Here is a 14,964-nt window from a genome sequence, read left to right on the forward strand (position 1 = left end):
AAACCCAGTTTTCTGACAGCTTAAATGTCCTACCAATGAAGTTTTAATGATCACTGTCTCTCATACTAACAGTATATATTAAAAATATTGGTAATGCAGTATTGATCAATAATGCAATGATCTGTAATTAATGAGAGGTTAGAGACAGGAGTGGTTTTTGTTTTGTTGTTAATCAATTTGAAAGATTCTGTTTAGGGCCTGTTCTCTTTTACCCTCTATAAGTAGGTAAAGGGCAAAACATCCTTATCTATATGCGATAGAACCCATAGGTTTTGCAGAGGAGTTCCCTAGGAGAGGCAAGTTTCCTTCAGTCACTTTTTGGGAAGGGAAAGGCTCTTACTTGATTTCTTACTGACAGGAAGTGTAAGAGATACTTTGAAACTTCATCTTGGCCTACATTCTCTCTAGAACCCCTTTTCTTTTTGGCACACACATACTTGAGGTCTTGTCTACTTTTGATAATAGGGGTAAGAAAGACATTTTGAAACAAACTCTCAATTTTGGCCTAAGTGTAAAAGCAAAGAAAACATAAATTATAATTGGTAGCAGTTAAGAAATTGCAAAAAAACAAAACAACACACACAGAAAATGTTATCAAAATTATTTTGTGAGTTTTCTTCTCTGCTTTAAAATACTTCCTTTTAAAGTTGTCTTACACCTAATTATTTTTGCTTTTTTAAAAGAAATTGAGTTAAAAATCATTATAACCCACTCTATACCATTATAAAGTCCATCTGTTAATACTACAAAGATATAGCCAAGGTAGCACATTTGTTGGCAGTTCAATTAATTATAAGAAAAGAACCTAAGAGAGAGCAAATGTTCTTGAGGGAGATACTTGCAAATTAAGTCAATAGAGATAAAATAAATAATGTATTCTGCTTCTCTTTTCTTATCCTCTTTGGTTTCTTTTCCTATGGGTATCTGAACGGCATTTTGGATATTTTATTAGAGTGATACTTGTGATCTTACATAGTAATGTAGGAAGCAAGCAAAACTGGATAGAAATGGCTAACAAGAAATTTTGGTGAATAAAAGCATATAATACAAAAATGCTAATTAATACAATTTTTGTGGTCACATGAAAATTATACTCAGTTGTAAAAATAACATTTATTAATAATTGAGAAATAGGTAAGCATATGAAGAAAATTAAAATCATCATGATCACACCATGCAGTGAAAATCCCTGTTGAAATTTGTATGTTTTTAATCATTTATTTTTCGATACAAGTAAATATATATACTTTAACACAGTTTGAATCTCTTCTGTATCCTGATTTTCACTTGACATTAGATTGTTGATATATTCTGTTGTTACTAAATATTCTTTGAAATTTTTATTTTTCACAGTACCCATCCAGTGAATGAGCCAGTATTTATTTATCCAACTCACTATTGTGGAACATGTGGCTTGTTTTCAACTTATTACTGTTGTTATGCTTTTGAGAACATCTTTGAACATATATCTTTACATACATACCAGGTTTTTCATTAAGAAAATTATTTGAAGTGGAATTAATTGGTTAAAATTTTTAAGGCTTTTTATATGTATTTTAAATATTTCTCCAGGAAGGCTGTATAGCAGCAGCACATGAAGATTTATTTCATCATACTCTAACAACACTAGGAATTTTCTTTAAAATTTTTTTCTTTCTCTATTTATATAGTTACTATTTATATAATTTCCATATAATTTTAGAGTTGACATGATTTATGAAAATTGTGTTTAAGGTACTTAATATTTCCATCATAGAGCTAAACGAACAAAGATACTACTCAAGCTAAATAGGCAGAAGGAAGAAGAGAACCGCAGATTACAACTGCAACTTCAAAGACAAAGAGCCATGAGACTTTACCGAGAATTACGGCTGAGTATGCTCGAAATAGTTCATCCAGGTAGGTGGCAGTATCAGTTTTATAAGTGAAAGAATGTTTAGGATATCTCGTAATAAACCAGATTTCCTGATGATTTCTTTTTTTTAATTTGGAACTTTGTTTCTCCTTTCACAAATAAACCTTATTAAATCTCTTGAGTCAAAAAAAATTACTTTTTTTCTGATTAAGGCCTATTAGCTGATGATGAGCAATCTCTCCACTATTTTCCTATTCTTTCAGATAAAATACTAAGGCGTAAAAATTTATTTTTAAAGATAGCTGTCAGTGACACAGAGATAGAATCCCTTAGAGTATTGCCATTGTGCCGCCAGAAATTTATTCATAACCCAGAACAAACCTTTGACACCTTCTTGCCACCTTTGATACACTAACCTGAAATTAAACTGTAGTCTGAGAGATCTGACTGGTTTCAAAGTTCTTTTTTCATTTGTCTCCTTCCCCACCTACTACTCATTCATGTCCTTCTCTTGCCTCTTATTTCTCTTCCTTTCCTTAAATATAGATATTTACCAGGGCTCCATTTTCACCCCATTTAGTCTCATTTGCTCTTCCTGAGGTATCCCATCCATACCTGTAGCTTTAGCTACTGAGTGCTGAGCACTGTGAAATCTTATCTGCATCCTCACCCACTCTCCTAAGCTCTAGCTCAACAGAACTTTTCCACAAAGTGAAATATTTTGTATCTCTACTGTCTAATACATAGCCACTGGCTAGAGGTGGCTATTGAGTACTTAAAATGTGGCTAATGCACTCGAGGACCTGAATTTTAAATTTTACTTTATTTAGATTTAAGTAGCCATTTGTGGCTAGTGTCTGTTATATTGGACAACATAGCTCTGTAGCCAGCTGCCTGTTGGATAGCTTTACTGTCCATAAGCATCCCCAAATCTAGTCATTATCTCTCCCCTCTAATTTCCTCTCTGTGTTCCCCATCTCAGGTAATTGTACCAAAAGTCTACTCAGTTTCCCATCTGTGAGACATTCTAGAGTTCGTTCCGTCTCTTACCTCCACAACCAGTCAGTCATTAAATCCTATTAATATTTTTGTACTATCTCTGAAATACATCCCTTTTTATTACTTCCTACTGCCTTATTCTGTCAGTTAGCTACTGCGAACCCTGAACTGTATGCTGACCAACTCCGAGAAAGTAAAAAGAAAGTCATCTTTAGAACTGAGTGAGTTACTGAAGAGAAATTTAGAAGCACACAGAGTAAATAACATATATATGTTTTGCCCTTTCCCTCTGGTGGTCGTAAATGACTTTCTAACCATGTACTTGTGATTCATTTTTCTAAATGTTTTTGCTGTTGGATTTTGAAGCCTTTTCTCATTCCTGTGACACAAAACATTATGTGAGTCTTTTCTCTAAAGAAGATGCATAATCTGAGAAAGGTTTTAGAGCTCTTTGTTTCTAAAATATTAGAACTAATGTACAATAATAGAATTGGGAAAACCATTGAACAGTATTGAAAAAATAAACAGGAGTGCAAGAATGTTGTTAGTATCATTATTCTGATTCCAGAATTTGAGAAAGCATAGAGGTGAGTAGGTTGTAATAGTGTCTGTCATCTTTTTAGGTCAGGTGGAAAAACATAATCGGGAAATAGAAGAGAAATCAGCATTGATTATCCAGAAACATTGGAGAGGGTACAGGGAAAGGAAAAATTTTCGCCAACAGAGGCCATCAATCACGGAGTATAAAGCAGCTGTCACACTTCAGAGAGCAGTGAGTTTAATGTAGTAAAAAAAAGTACTGGATTAGGAGGCAAAAACATGGGTTCAAACCTGGCTTTACTATTTATCTGCTGTAAAGTCTTGGTCAAGTCACTACGCTTTCCTGAGCCTTAGTTTTTCCTCTATAAAATAAGAAGCTTTTTAACCACTGGCCAAACTAATTTAGACACTCAGTCCTTAGTACTTTCACAGACCCCTGTACACATTTACCATATTGCAATGTTTGTTAATTTTTTTCTTTCTTACTTGGGCTATAAGCATCTTAAGGATAAGGAATTAAGTCTTATTATTGTCAGGTCTCAGCACATGCTTGATGTATGAATGTATGTCTACCGTTTTTACTGAGTTATTTGGATTAGATGACTAAATTTATAGGAAAATGCTTTGTATATTATAAAGTTCTATGCAAGTACAGCTTATCATATTGATGTTTTTAATGCACAGATAATGTATTAAGTGTAATTAGATTATTGTAATTTTTAAATTATAGAATGGTGTTCTTAAATGATAATTTTCCTGGGATTTATTTGGAGCTTAGGCACAACACATGGCTATTTATTTCATTTAATGACCAGTTTTCCTAATATCTGGTATAAGTGAATAACCAGATATTAGGAAAACTGGTCATTAAATGAAATAAATTTAACTTTCATATTAGTTTTTCTGGTCCTATAGCATTTAGTTTTACAATCCCTTATTGTTGAATGTTAGGTCAATTTTAGTTTTCCACAGTGGTAGATTATGAACAGTCTCTTTTTTGAATTCTCTGATTAAACTTTTACAAGGATTCTTTTTTTTTACACCATTCAAAAAAAAAAAAGAGTGTATACAAAGTTTTAGGAAAATAGGAAGAGATGTTTGCCGTCTCTTTCCTCAGGCTCTCCTGGGGATCTGAGGCTGTATCTGCACCAGACAGTCCTGTACCACCACTGAGTCACACCCACACCTGATATTTCCCCTCTGCTACATAAGGCTGTCTAGGGATTAACCCATGGATGTCAGCATTGGAGACACTTCCTCTAGAGGAAGCCTTGGGTTCTTTCTAATACTTTGACCTCATGGCTACCTCCTTTTTATACTTTTCCCTGTCAGAGTCAACGGGATCCTTCCTAAGCAGACTCACTACGTTGCCTGATTTAGATAAGCCCAATACTTTGTAAAAGGGTCTTCTACTCTAAAGTGAAATACCATAGCAGTTTGTCCACCATTCCTTTGAGAGAGAAGCAGGGGTCATTATAGGAGAATATCTGAGGGCTATGAAGGCAAAGTTGTTTGGGCTTTCACACTTTCCTTTGGCATAAGAGGAAAAAAAATCACCTCTTCCTCATATCTCACCCACCCAAAAAGAGGAATATAGGTCTCCACTGAAGTAAGATGAAAAAGGGATGGGTCAAGGTCATATCTATAGTCTTTGCAGCTCACTACGAAAAATGACAGTGAAGTTAAAGCAAAGCTAGACAAAAATAGAAAAGGAAAGAAGAGGATTACTTTCAAAGAGGGAAAAGAAAAAGGAAAATGACAGAGTGCAGACAAGGAAGGAAAAAGGAAAGTAGTAGAGAAAATCAGAACTGGGCAATGGTCACTAAAGGGCACATTTGCCACATTTTTGAGCATCCATTTCTACGACACTTGCTTAATTGGACTTGCACTGTCCAATACAGTAGCCACTAACTACATAAGGCTATTGAGTACTTACATGTAGCTATTCCAAATTGAGATATGTTGTACGTGTAAAATACCAGATTTTGAAGATTCAGGGTGGAAAAAAAGTGTAAAATATTTCACTAATAATTTTTTATATTGATTTCATATTGAAATGCTAATATTTTACATATATTAAATTATGTTTATATAATTCAGTATATGCAAAATATAAATTTTACATGTTTCTTTTTACTTTTTGTGCCTACTAGAAAATTTAATATTACATTTGTGATTCACATTATATTTTATTAGCACTGCAATTGATAAGAAAGAAAAAGAATTCATCAGTTTCACAGAAAAAAAAGTAGGATTATCATTTCACTGAACTCATCCCATGGGAGAAACTGGTTATTATTAATATCATTCACAGAGAAAGGCTAGAACTCTTGTTTCCCTCCTGCTCCTCCCTTACCTTGTGTAAAGGCAGTGGCATTGTTTCTCAGTAGCTAAAAACTGAAGAAAACCTATGTAAATTTGCTGATTTCAAATTACACATCTTTACTTACGTAGACAAGTTGGAGTTCTCTGTAGTGGCATAGTGTTGAAATTAAATTTGAAGAGTTAGCTGACTTTTCCCTTTTAATGCTCCTGGATTTTCTTTTCTTGCCTTCTCATCTATTAAAAAGCTTACAAGGAAGGTGATGGTTGCTGGTGGATGGTCTCTAGAGCCAGAATGATGGCTAATTCTTGCTACTGGATTATAGCAGAAAATTACTATAGTGTTATTACACTTATCCATCCAGACCAACCACTAAAGCACTTAATGAAACAAATCATTGGCAGTTGAAAAACTAAAAATTGGGAGATAAATACAGTTTCAGAGAGTCCTGAAATGACAAAGAACGAGGAAAAGAGACAAATGTCAAGGTGGGCTTTTCTGATCTAAGTGCACAGATGCCTCTGTTTTGGAACCTTTACTCTGAAGTTCCCAGCATAGCATCATAAGTTTAGGGTAGCACTAAAAGCAGGATGTTGAGGAAAAATAGAAGGAGAAGCAAAGAAGAAAATCAAGACGATCTGTCAACAAGAGGATGCAATTACGATTGAAGGCTCGAATACCATACTAAAAAGAACGAGGTATTAGGGTAATTTTATATACTGAATGTGAAGACCTTCAGCCATTTGTTTCATCTCAGCTGCTGTCAGCCAAGCTTATATCTTGCAAGCAATAGATTGAATGCCTTTTCTTTCGAAAATCTGAACAGCCCAAGGGAAAAGTCATACTCACAAAACCAAAAAAACCAGTTCAGTAGCCCTATACTGAAATACAAAATATGTAAACCCTACCCACCTACCTGCTCAATTTCTAAATAGCTTTTTACAAGAAAGTCTGACAATTACGTTCGTGAACTCATCCTAGAAAAGGTGCTACATACCTCACTGCTGAATAGCACTACGGTTACCTTCAAAGTACTCCCCTTAGGGAGCTATACATCTATGCCATTGCCTAGTCCACGCTTCAAAGCAGTTTTAGAATTCTTTCTGGAATGGCCATCAGAGCTGTCATCGTATTCCCCTTAATGTCTTGAATGTCATCAAAATGTCTTCCTTTCAATATTTCCTTTATCTTCGGGTAAAGAAAGAAGTCATTGGGGGCAAGATCAGGTGAGTAGGGAGGGTGTTCCAAAGCAGTTACTTGTTTACTGGCTAAAAACCTCACAGACAGTGCTGTGTGAGCTGGTGCATTGTGATGATGCAAGAGCCATGAATTGTTGGCGAAAAGTTCAGGTCATCTAACTTTCATGCAGCCTTTTCAGCACTTCCAAATAGTCAACTTGGTTAACTGTTTGTCCAGTTGGTACAAATTCATAATGAATAATCCCTCTGATATAAAAAAAAATTAGCAACATCATTGAAAACAAGTTCGCGAACTTAATTGTCTGACCTCATAGTGGCTACTCAAATATCAGATGAAAGTATCATAGGACACCTGAGGAAAGCTAAGGCTAAAACAGAGTAAAAATGCTTGGTAGAAAGAGATATTGCAGGGGTAAGAAAACCTTTAAAAATCTGTATTTTCTCACAGAACTAACAGAACTAGTACATGAAACAAAACCATGATGGTTATAAGATAGAACAAATATTAATAGAATAAAATTTGGCAGAAAAAAGTAAAGACATAATAATAGGGCTAGGAAGAAAGGTTTGGGAAATCTAGAAAACAGAGCAAACATAAAAGATAACCAGTCCAGGAGGTCAAACATCCAAACATTTGAAACAAAAACCAAAAAAACTTTAGGAGAGGAAATCAAATAATTCAAGATTTCCCAGAATTGAATGTCATGGGTGTTAGATTAAAAGGACCCACTAAGGGAGCCAGTCCGGTGGCTCAGGCGGTTGGAGCTCCATGCTCCTAACGCCAAAGGCTGCCGGTTCAGTTCCCACATGGGTCAGTGGGCTCTCAACCACAAGGTTGACTCCCGCAAGGGATGGTGGGCTCTGCCTCCTACAACTAAGATTGAAAATGGCACCCTCAGCTACCACTGAGCTCCCAGATGGCTCAGTTGGTTGGATCACGTCCTCTCAACCACAAGGTTTCCAGTTCGACTCCTGCAAGAGATGGTGGGCTGCGCCCTCTACAACTAACAACAGCAACTGGACCTGGAGCTGAACGGCGCCCTCCACAACTAAGACTGAAAGGACAACAACTTGAAGCTGAACGGCACCCTCCACAACTAAGATTGAAAGAAGAACAACTTGACTTGGAAAAAGTCCTGGAAGTACGCACTGTTCCCCAATAAAGCCCTGTTGCCCTTACCCAGTAAAATCTTTAACAAAATAATAATAAAAGGACTGACTAACGGCAGCCAGATGGCTCAGTTTGTTAGAGCCCGAGCTCTGAACAACAGGGTTGCCGGTTCAATTCCCATGTGGACCAGTGAGCTGTGCCCTCCACAACTAGATTGAAGACAACGAGCTGCCTCTGAGCTGCTGGAGCGGTGACCGGATGGCTCAGTTGCTTAGAGCGCAAGCTCTCAACAACAAGGTTGCTGGTTCAATTCCCGCATGGAATGTTGGGCTGTGCCCCCTGCAACTAAAGATTGAAAACGGCGACTGGACTTGGAACTGAGCTACCCGCTCCACAACTAGACTGCAGGACAATGACTTGGAGTTGATGGGCCCTGGACAAACACACTGTTCCCCAATATTCCCCAATAAAATAAAATAAATAAATAAATATATTCAGACCTTGATCTACATGGCAAAAATAACCCCCAGAAATAAAATAAATTAAAAAAAAAAGTGGACAATACAATGACAGAAGCATACCCACATTTACGAGGTGCGATCAAATAATATGGTGAATGTTAAAATAAATTAAAAAGTATTACAGTAAAAGACACATTGTTGTTAATCCCCCTAGCTTCAAATACACTTATCCCATCATTTTTGCCACTTTCTGAAGCAGTTCTGGAAGTCCTCTTTCATGAGTGTCTTTCATTGTGTTGTTGTGGCTGCCTCCATGTCCTGAATCATTTTGACTTTGGGGAAGAGCCAGAAGTCTCACGGTGAATAAGGTGGATGAGAACACACTGTAATGTTTTTATTTGACAGAAATTGCCATATACCAGAAGTGATGTGAGACATGGAGCATTGTCATGATGGAGGATGATTTACAGCACACTTTACAACACAACTTCTCTCAACCATAGCTCACACCCGACTGCACCGAACAAGTTGAAAATTGTCACACATTGTTACTAAGCTTTGACAGGCTGCTTCCCATATTGAAGATCCCTCCCTTTCCATTGGATGGCACTTGGCAGCAGCATTTACCATATTTTGTGACCACAACGGAAAGGCTCCATGTTACACTTCGCTTCTGGTATGGCAATTTCCGTCAAATCAAAACATTATGGTGTGTCCTTATCTACCTTATTTACCAGATCTGCCACTGTGTGACTTCTGGCTCTTCCCCAAAGTCAAAATGACCATGAAAGGTTAACATTTTGAGTCAATTTAGGACATTGAGGCAGCCATGACAGTGCAACTAAAGACACTCATGAAAGAGGACTTCCAGAACTGCTTCAGAAAGTGGCAAGTGCGTGGACTAGGCACTGGTGTCGGTGCATAGCTCCCAGAGGAGAGTACTTCTAAGGTGACCATAGTGATATTCAGTAATGAGGTATGTAGCACCTTTTCTAGGGTGAGTTTGTGAACGTAATTGTCAGATCACGTATATGGTTTAAAAATGAGTAGCCTTTATTTAGTCATAATTATGTAAACATGAACATTGATTTAACTGAAATTATGATATAATATTTGATGTTTGGAGATATGGGAAGTATATGGGAGTGTAAGCAGTAAAAGAGAGCTACTAAATCCTTACCATTTATGCAAGAAAATTAATAGATAATACCTATATCTGAAAAATCACAGAAAAGTATTAATAGATGTAGATAAACATCAAAAGAAAAACCTGAAAAAGTTAAAGTTGTCTTTGTGGGGAGGGGATAGGATAAGTGGGCAAAGAACTATAGTTATTTTTTGTTAATTCTTATAAAACTTTAAACAATAGAATTATATCAACAAACTTTCTGGAAAGCATTAAACAGTAAAATACTTGAGGCTTTGCAAGCCATGCAGTCATTTGCAACTATCCAATTGTACAGTTATAACACAAAGGAAGCTGTAAACAGTACATAAACAAATGGCTATGACTGTTTCAATAAAATGTTATTTGTAGACACTGGATTTTGACTTTCATATAATTTTCATATGTCACAAAATATTCTTTTCTTTTTGACCTTTGTAACCACATAAAATGTAAAAAAAAATTCTTAATTTTTAGGCCATTCAGAAATAGGCAGTAGGCTGGATTTGGCCTATGGGCCATAATTTGCCAACCCTTGCCTTAATGTGAACATCTAAGAGATGAAAATAAAAACTACATAATAACCACTTCACTGTGGAACCTAATTGGGTGGTGAATACACAGTGCAATATGTAGATGATATAGAATTGTGGACTTGAAACCTATATAATTTTATTAACCAATGGCACCCCAATAAATTTTTTAAAAAAACAACAAAGAAGGGAGAAGAGTGGGAAAATTGTGCAGAATAATTTCAAATTTGTCTCCACATCTTGCCTGTTACAAGATTTCCTGTTTTGCCAGGAGTCCATTCTGAAGGACATGAGGAAGAACATCCATTTATCAAGCTTTTTCTTGTATACTGTCTCTTTGATCTTTACAATCCTGTTAAGCTAAGTAGAATTAGGGTCCCTGTTTTCTGTAGACGTGGAACCTGTCCTGTGGAGATAAGTAACTTGCCCCAAAATCATATAGTTTATAAGGGACTCGATTTGATACTAGAACTCAATGCTTTTATCCTATTTTTCGTCTTTCTTGCTTACTGTACAAATAATATAGGCGTATATTGTAAAATATTAAAACCCTATAGAAGAATATAACTAAAACATCATTGTCCTCCCTCACCCCTGTCACAATCCCCTCCCTCCCCCCATACACACTCAAGAGTTAACAGCCATTACAGTGTTGTTGCTAACTTATGTTGTAGGTAGAAAATAGTTCTATTGTTGTAGAAAAACATTCACAAATCTTTTTTTTTTTCAGACTCTTAAATTCCTAGCAAAGTGCCGTAAGAAAAAGAAACTGTTTGCTCCTTGGCAAGAACTCAGAGAACTCACTGATGCACGCCGAGTTGAACTGAAGCAGCAAGTGGATGACTATGTTAGAAGACACCCAGTATGTAGCCTTCTATGCCATGGTATCAGTGTTACATTATTATAGTGCGTGATATTCAACAAAGCAGTGTCTCAGATGTATATGTACATGTATTGTTGATATAAGGTAATGTAGCTGCTTTACCATAGAGTTAATAGATTTGGAATCTTATAATTTCATGGGCAGAAAGGTGTAGTAACTATAAAGGAGACTTTGCTTCAAGTCAGTTATTTTCCATACGGCATCAGCAAGACTGTCTCCACATCCTCACCAACCTTTGTTATCTTCATGTCCTAATGGGTGAAGCAGTATGTGTGATTTGGATTTGCATTTCCCTATTGGTTAGTAATTTTGAACATCTTTTAATGTGTTTATTCACCATTTATGTATCCTTTTTGGAGAACTGTCTATTCAGGTTCTTTGCCCATTTTTTATTCAGGTTTATTTTTGTTGCTGAATTTTAGGAGTTCTCTATATATTTTGGATACTAATCCCTTATCCAGGTATATGATTTGCAAATATCTGTGGGCTTTTGTTGATAGTGACCTTTGATGGAGAAAAGTTTTTTATTTTGGTGAAGTCCAGTTTGTCTATTTTTTCTTTTGTTGCCAGCCTTCAGTGTCATATCCAAGAAATCATTGCCAAATCCAGTGTCATGAAGTTTTTTCTGTATCTTCTCAAAGTGTTATAGTTTTGGCCTTTCCATTTAGGTCTTGGATGTCTATTTCTTATAATATACTATGTGTAATTCTGATGCATACTCCTGTTTTAAAATGTGCTACTTTAGCCATACTTTAATGCAGCTATTTAAACTTCCATGGCTGAAAAGTACGTAAGGTGTTAGCTGGAACAGGAATGCATCCAAGATCCAGGAACTGGAATATTTGAGAAAGCTGTGGTGTCAAAAGAACACAGTCCTTTGGTTGATTTTGTGCCTTGTTCCATGAAATCAAAAACAGTTATAATATTATGTCTTAGATAAGTTTGGGAGTGACAATAAGATAAAATAAGATATGAGGAAGTAAGATAGTCTCATCAGGTAGGGTCCAGAACAAAATGGTTGGCCTTGTTACTTTTCTTCCAGGACAATGTCTTTTATAGTTTTCACTATGATTTCTCAGTCTTACCCCTTCTCCCAAAATACCACACTGTGTGAGGAAGTGAGGTATGGCAGTATACCAAAAAGAAACTTCTCCACCTTCATTTTCATCTAAAACTGCTTTTAAGAGGCTATTTAATGCTTTCATAAGAGTACAAAGTAGACATCAATCATAACATTCAATCGATGAGAGACAGCTAAGTATTTGGGAACCTCTGCTAAGTGGTTGGGTGAAACATACTTTGATACATATGTCCTTCCTGTCACATTTATTCTGTCCTCTGTTTCCAGAGCTCTCAGATGTCAGATGTGACTAGCAAGGAGCTCCATTCCCAAGCTCAACAACAACTACAATACTACTTCATGGGCAGGGCCCTGGAAGAGAGAACCCAGCAACACAGGGAGGCTCTGATGGCTCAGATCAGCACCAACATTGAACAGCTAATGAGTATGTGCTTATTCCATTTTTGTTTTTTAAGAGAAACAACTTATATAAGATTTTGTGACATCTAAAATCTTTAGAAGGAAAACACCATTTAGTGGTCTATTAGGCCATCTCCTGTCCTCAGAAATTTCTACATCTAGATCATACCAGCACACAATGTTCTCAAATGATGTAGATCCCATAACATCCTTATTGACTACTTCCTCTGGCCTTGCTATCATTCATATGTATCAATTCAGACAAAATTATTAATTTTAAAGACGGTGAATCCTACTAGTCAGATTCTTTTATGAAGCCTCAAAAGCTGTCGATCACATTTTAGAAGTAGATGATGACAGTAGTTGCAGTGCCATTTTTATAATTTTTAAATGAAGTGATTTCACAAAAATGAATTCATCTGATGCTCACTGGTGTATTGAATGAGCGATCCCATCCATGAAGCCAGTGTTTCAGTCAGCCTCTGAAACTTTTTCTGTGGAGCAGAGAGAGCCAGAGTCATCTATTTAATGCCATTACTTGCAAATTTTGTATTTTTGAATGGATAGGTGGCTATAACTGAGTCTCTCATCTATAGGATGAGGTTCTTCTATTTTAAAGCTTCCTGTTCTTTAAATAAACCATCTTAAAAAAACTACATCTTTATTCTTTTAACACAGAATGGGGCGGGGGGTTACAGTTGCTGCCAGCCACAGCTACAACTTGTGAATAGTTACATGCCACCTAGCAATGATAATAGATTCAGAGTTGGAACTCTGTCCCTGCCTGCTATGGCAGAGTTCCAACTTTGTAGTTTCCAAGTTGCCACTTGTTTGTACAGAACTCTCCCACTCACCTGTTTATTTTCTCTTTACTACAGAAGCACCAAGTCTGAAGGAGGCAGAAGGACAAGAACCTGAGCTCTTCCTAAGTAGATCCAGACCTGTGGCGGCCAAGGCCAAGCACGCACACCTCACCACTCTGAAGCACATGCAGGCACCCTGGTGGAAGAAGCTTGGGGAAGAAGCAGGAGAGGAGGTTGATATCCCAAAAGATGAGCTTAGTGTAGAATTAGGAACTTTATTCATTGGTGGAACCAAACCGCCTTAAGGAATTACCCTGACACAAATCCTGTATTTCAGGAGGTTATGACTGGTTCTGTCTCTGGCATGCTAGTAGACTAGAGCTATCCTAACTCATGGTTTTCCAGAGGTTCCTCTCCAAACAAGGACTTACAGGCAGTAAGCAAAGACTTATCTTCTACCTCTATTTCAATTCTGTTTTTTCTTTTCCCCCATACCTCCATCCCTGCTCACTCACACAGATTGGTGTGGCTTGTATTGTGGAAGTAGACATTCCATTGCTTATATTAAATGTGATATTTCTTTTTTGTTTCTGCTGTTTTCCAACTAAAGGTATTTTCTAAATAAATATTTTCAACAATTGTTCTGAAAAACTCACCAGAATTACCTGAACTTTTCACATGTATTTATTAGAATTCCTATTTTTCTATTAATACAGGAAGTATGCTGTTGGCTTTTATTAAAGGAAGGAAAAGAAATGGTCATGTGAAGGACATATGACTATTTTCTACAAAACAGTGTTTGACCTCAATTTCTATCTTGTTATTTCTAAAAGAAACTACATTTAAAAAATTTTCTTAGGGGGAAGCCGGATGGCTCAGTTGGTTAAAGTGCAAGCTCTTAACAACAAGGTTGCTGGTTCAATTCCCATGTGGGATGGTTGGCTGTGCCCCCTGCAACTAAAGATTGAAAACGGCCACTGGACTTGGGCCTGAGCTGTGCCCTCCACAACTAGATTGAAGGACAACGACTTGACTTGGAGTTGATGAGCCCTGGAGAAACAGACTGTTTCCCAACATTCCCCAATAAAAAAAAATTTAAAATCTTCCTGGGATTCAATGCAAGAATAATTTCTCCAGATAAAATTGCTTTTTTTTTTTTCTATGAGAACTATACAACTCACTATTTCCCTTTTTGTCTCCTAGGAATCTCACAGTTGAATATAATGTTTAACTTCTGTTACAGTCCTAGGTAACTATGTGATCATTTGGTTCCAACCTAATCATTTCTGATTTTCCTATTTATTTTTAATTGTGTTTTAATAGCAGAAGCCACCACTATTTGTGTTTGTAATAGTATGGAATTTAAATTAGAATTAATTAACTAATCATGGACGCCATAGTATAAGGCACCTGGAGTGTGCTTTTAGTATAAATAAGTGGAAATACCAGTATTTCTGGATGGGAAGACCAAATAGTATAATGTCCATTACTCCAAAGTTGAGGTTAGTAAATTCTAGTCAAAATCCTCATGAAATTTTTATTCATCACTGGAAAACAAATATATAAAATTCATCTGTAAGAATAAGCAGATGAGAGCTCTGGTTTCACTTAG

At 36.4% G+C, this 14,964-nt stretch overlaps 1 protein-coding gene across 2 annotated transcripts in view; it reads left to right on the plus strand.

The window, feature by feature from the left end:
• The window catches only part of IQCB1 (IQ motif containing B1), a 45,373-nt gene extending 30,911 nt beyond the window's left edge, over window positions 1-14,462 (plus strand). Inside the window, exons 11-15 of one of the 2 annotated variants that reach the window (XM_019729613.2) lie at window positions 1,757-1,899; window positions 3,478-3,626; window positions 10,917-11,048; window positions 12,418-12,574; window positions 13,428-14,145. In XM_019729613.2, the coding sequence (XP_019585172.2) occupies window positions 1,757-1,899; window positions 3,478-3,626; window positions 10,917-11,048; window positions 12,418-12,574; window positions 13,428-13,657 (811 nt within the window). In that variant the 3' untranslated portion in view covers window positions 13,658-14,145. Of the gene's footprint in view, window positions 1-1,756; window positions 1,900-3,477; window positions 3,627-10,916; window positions 11,049-12,417; window positions 12,575-13,427 lie in introns of both variants that reach the window. The other variant, XM_019729615.2, reaches the window with a different exon arrangement.
• Window positions 14,463-14,964: the final 502 nt, after the last annotated feature.

This window comes from Rhinolophus sinicus, linkage group LG01 (genome assembly GCF_036562045.2).
Source record: "Rhinolophus sinicus isolate RSC01 linkage group LG01, ASM3656204v1, whole genome shotgun sequence".
Lineage (NCBI taxonomy): Eukaryota > Metazoa > Chordata > Mammalia > Chiroptera > Rhinolophidae > Rhinolophus > Rhinolophus sinicus.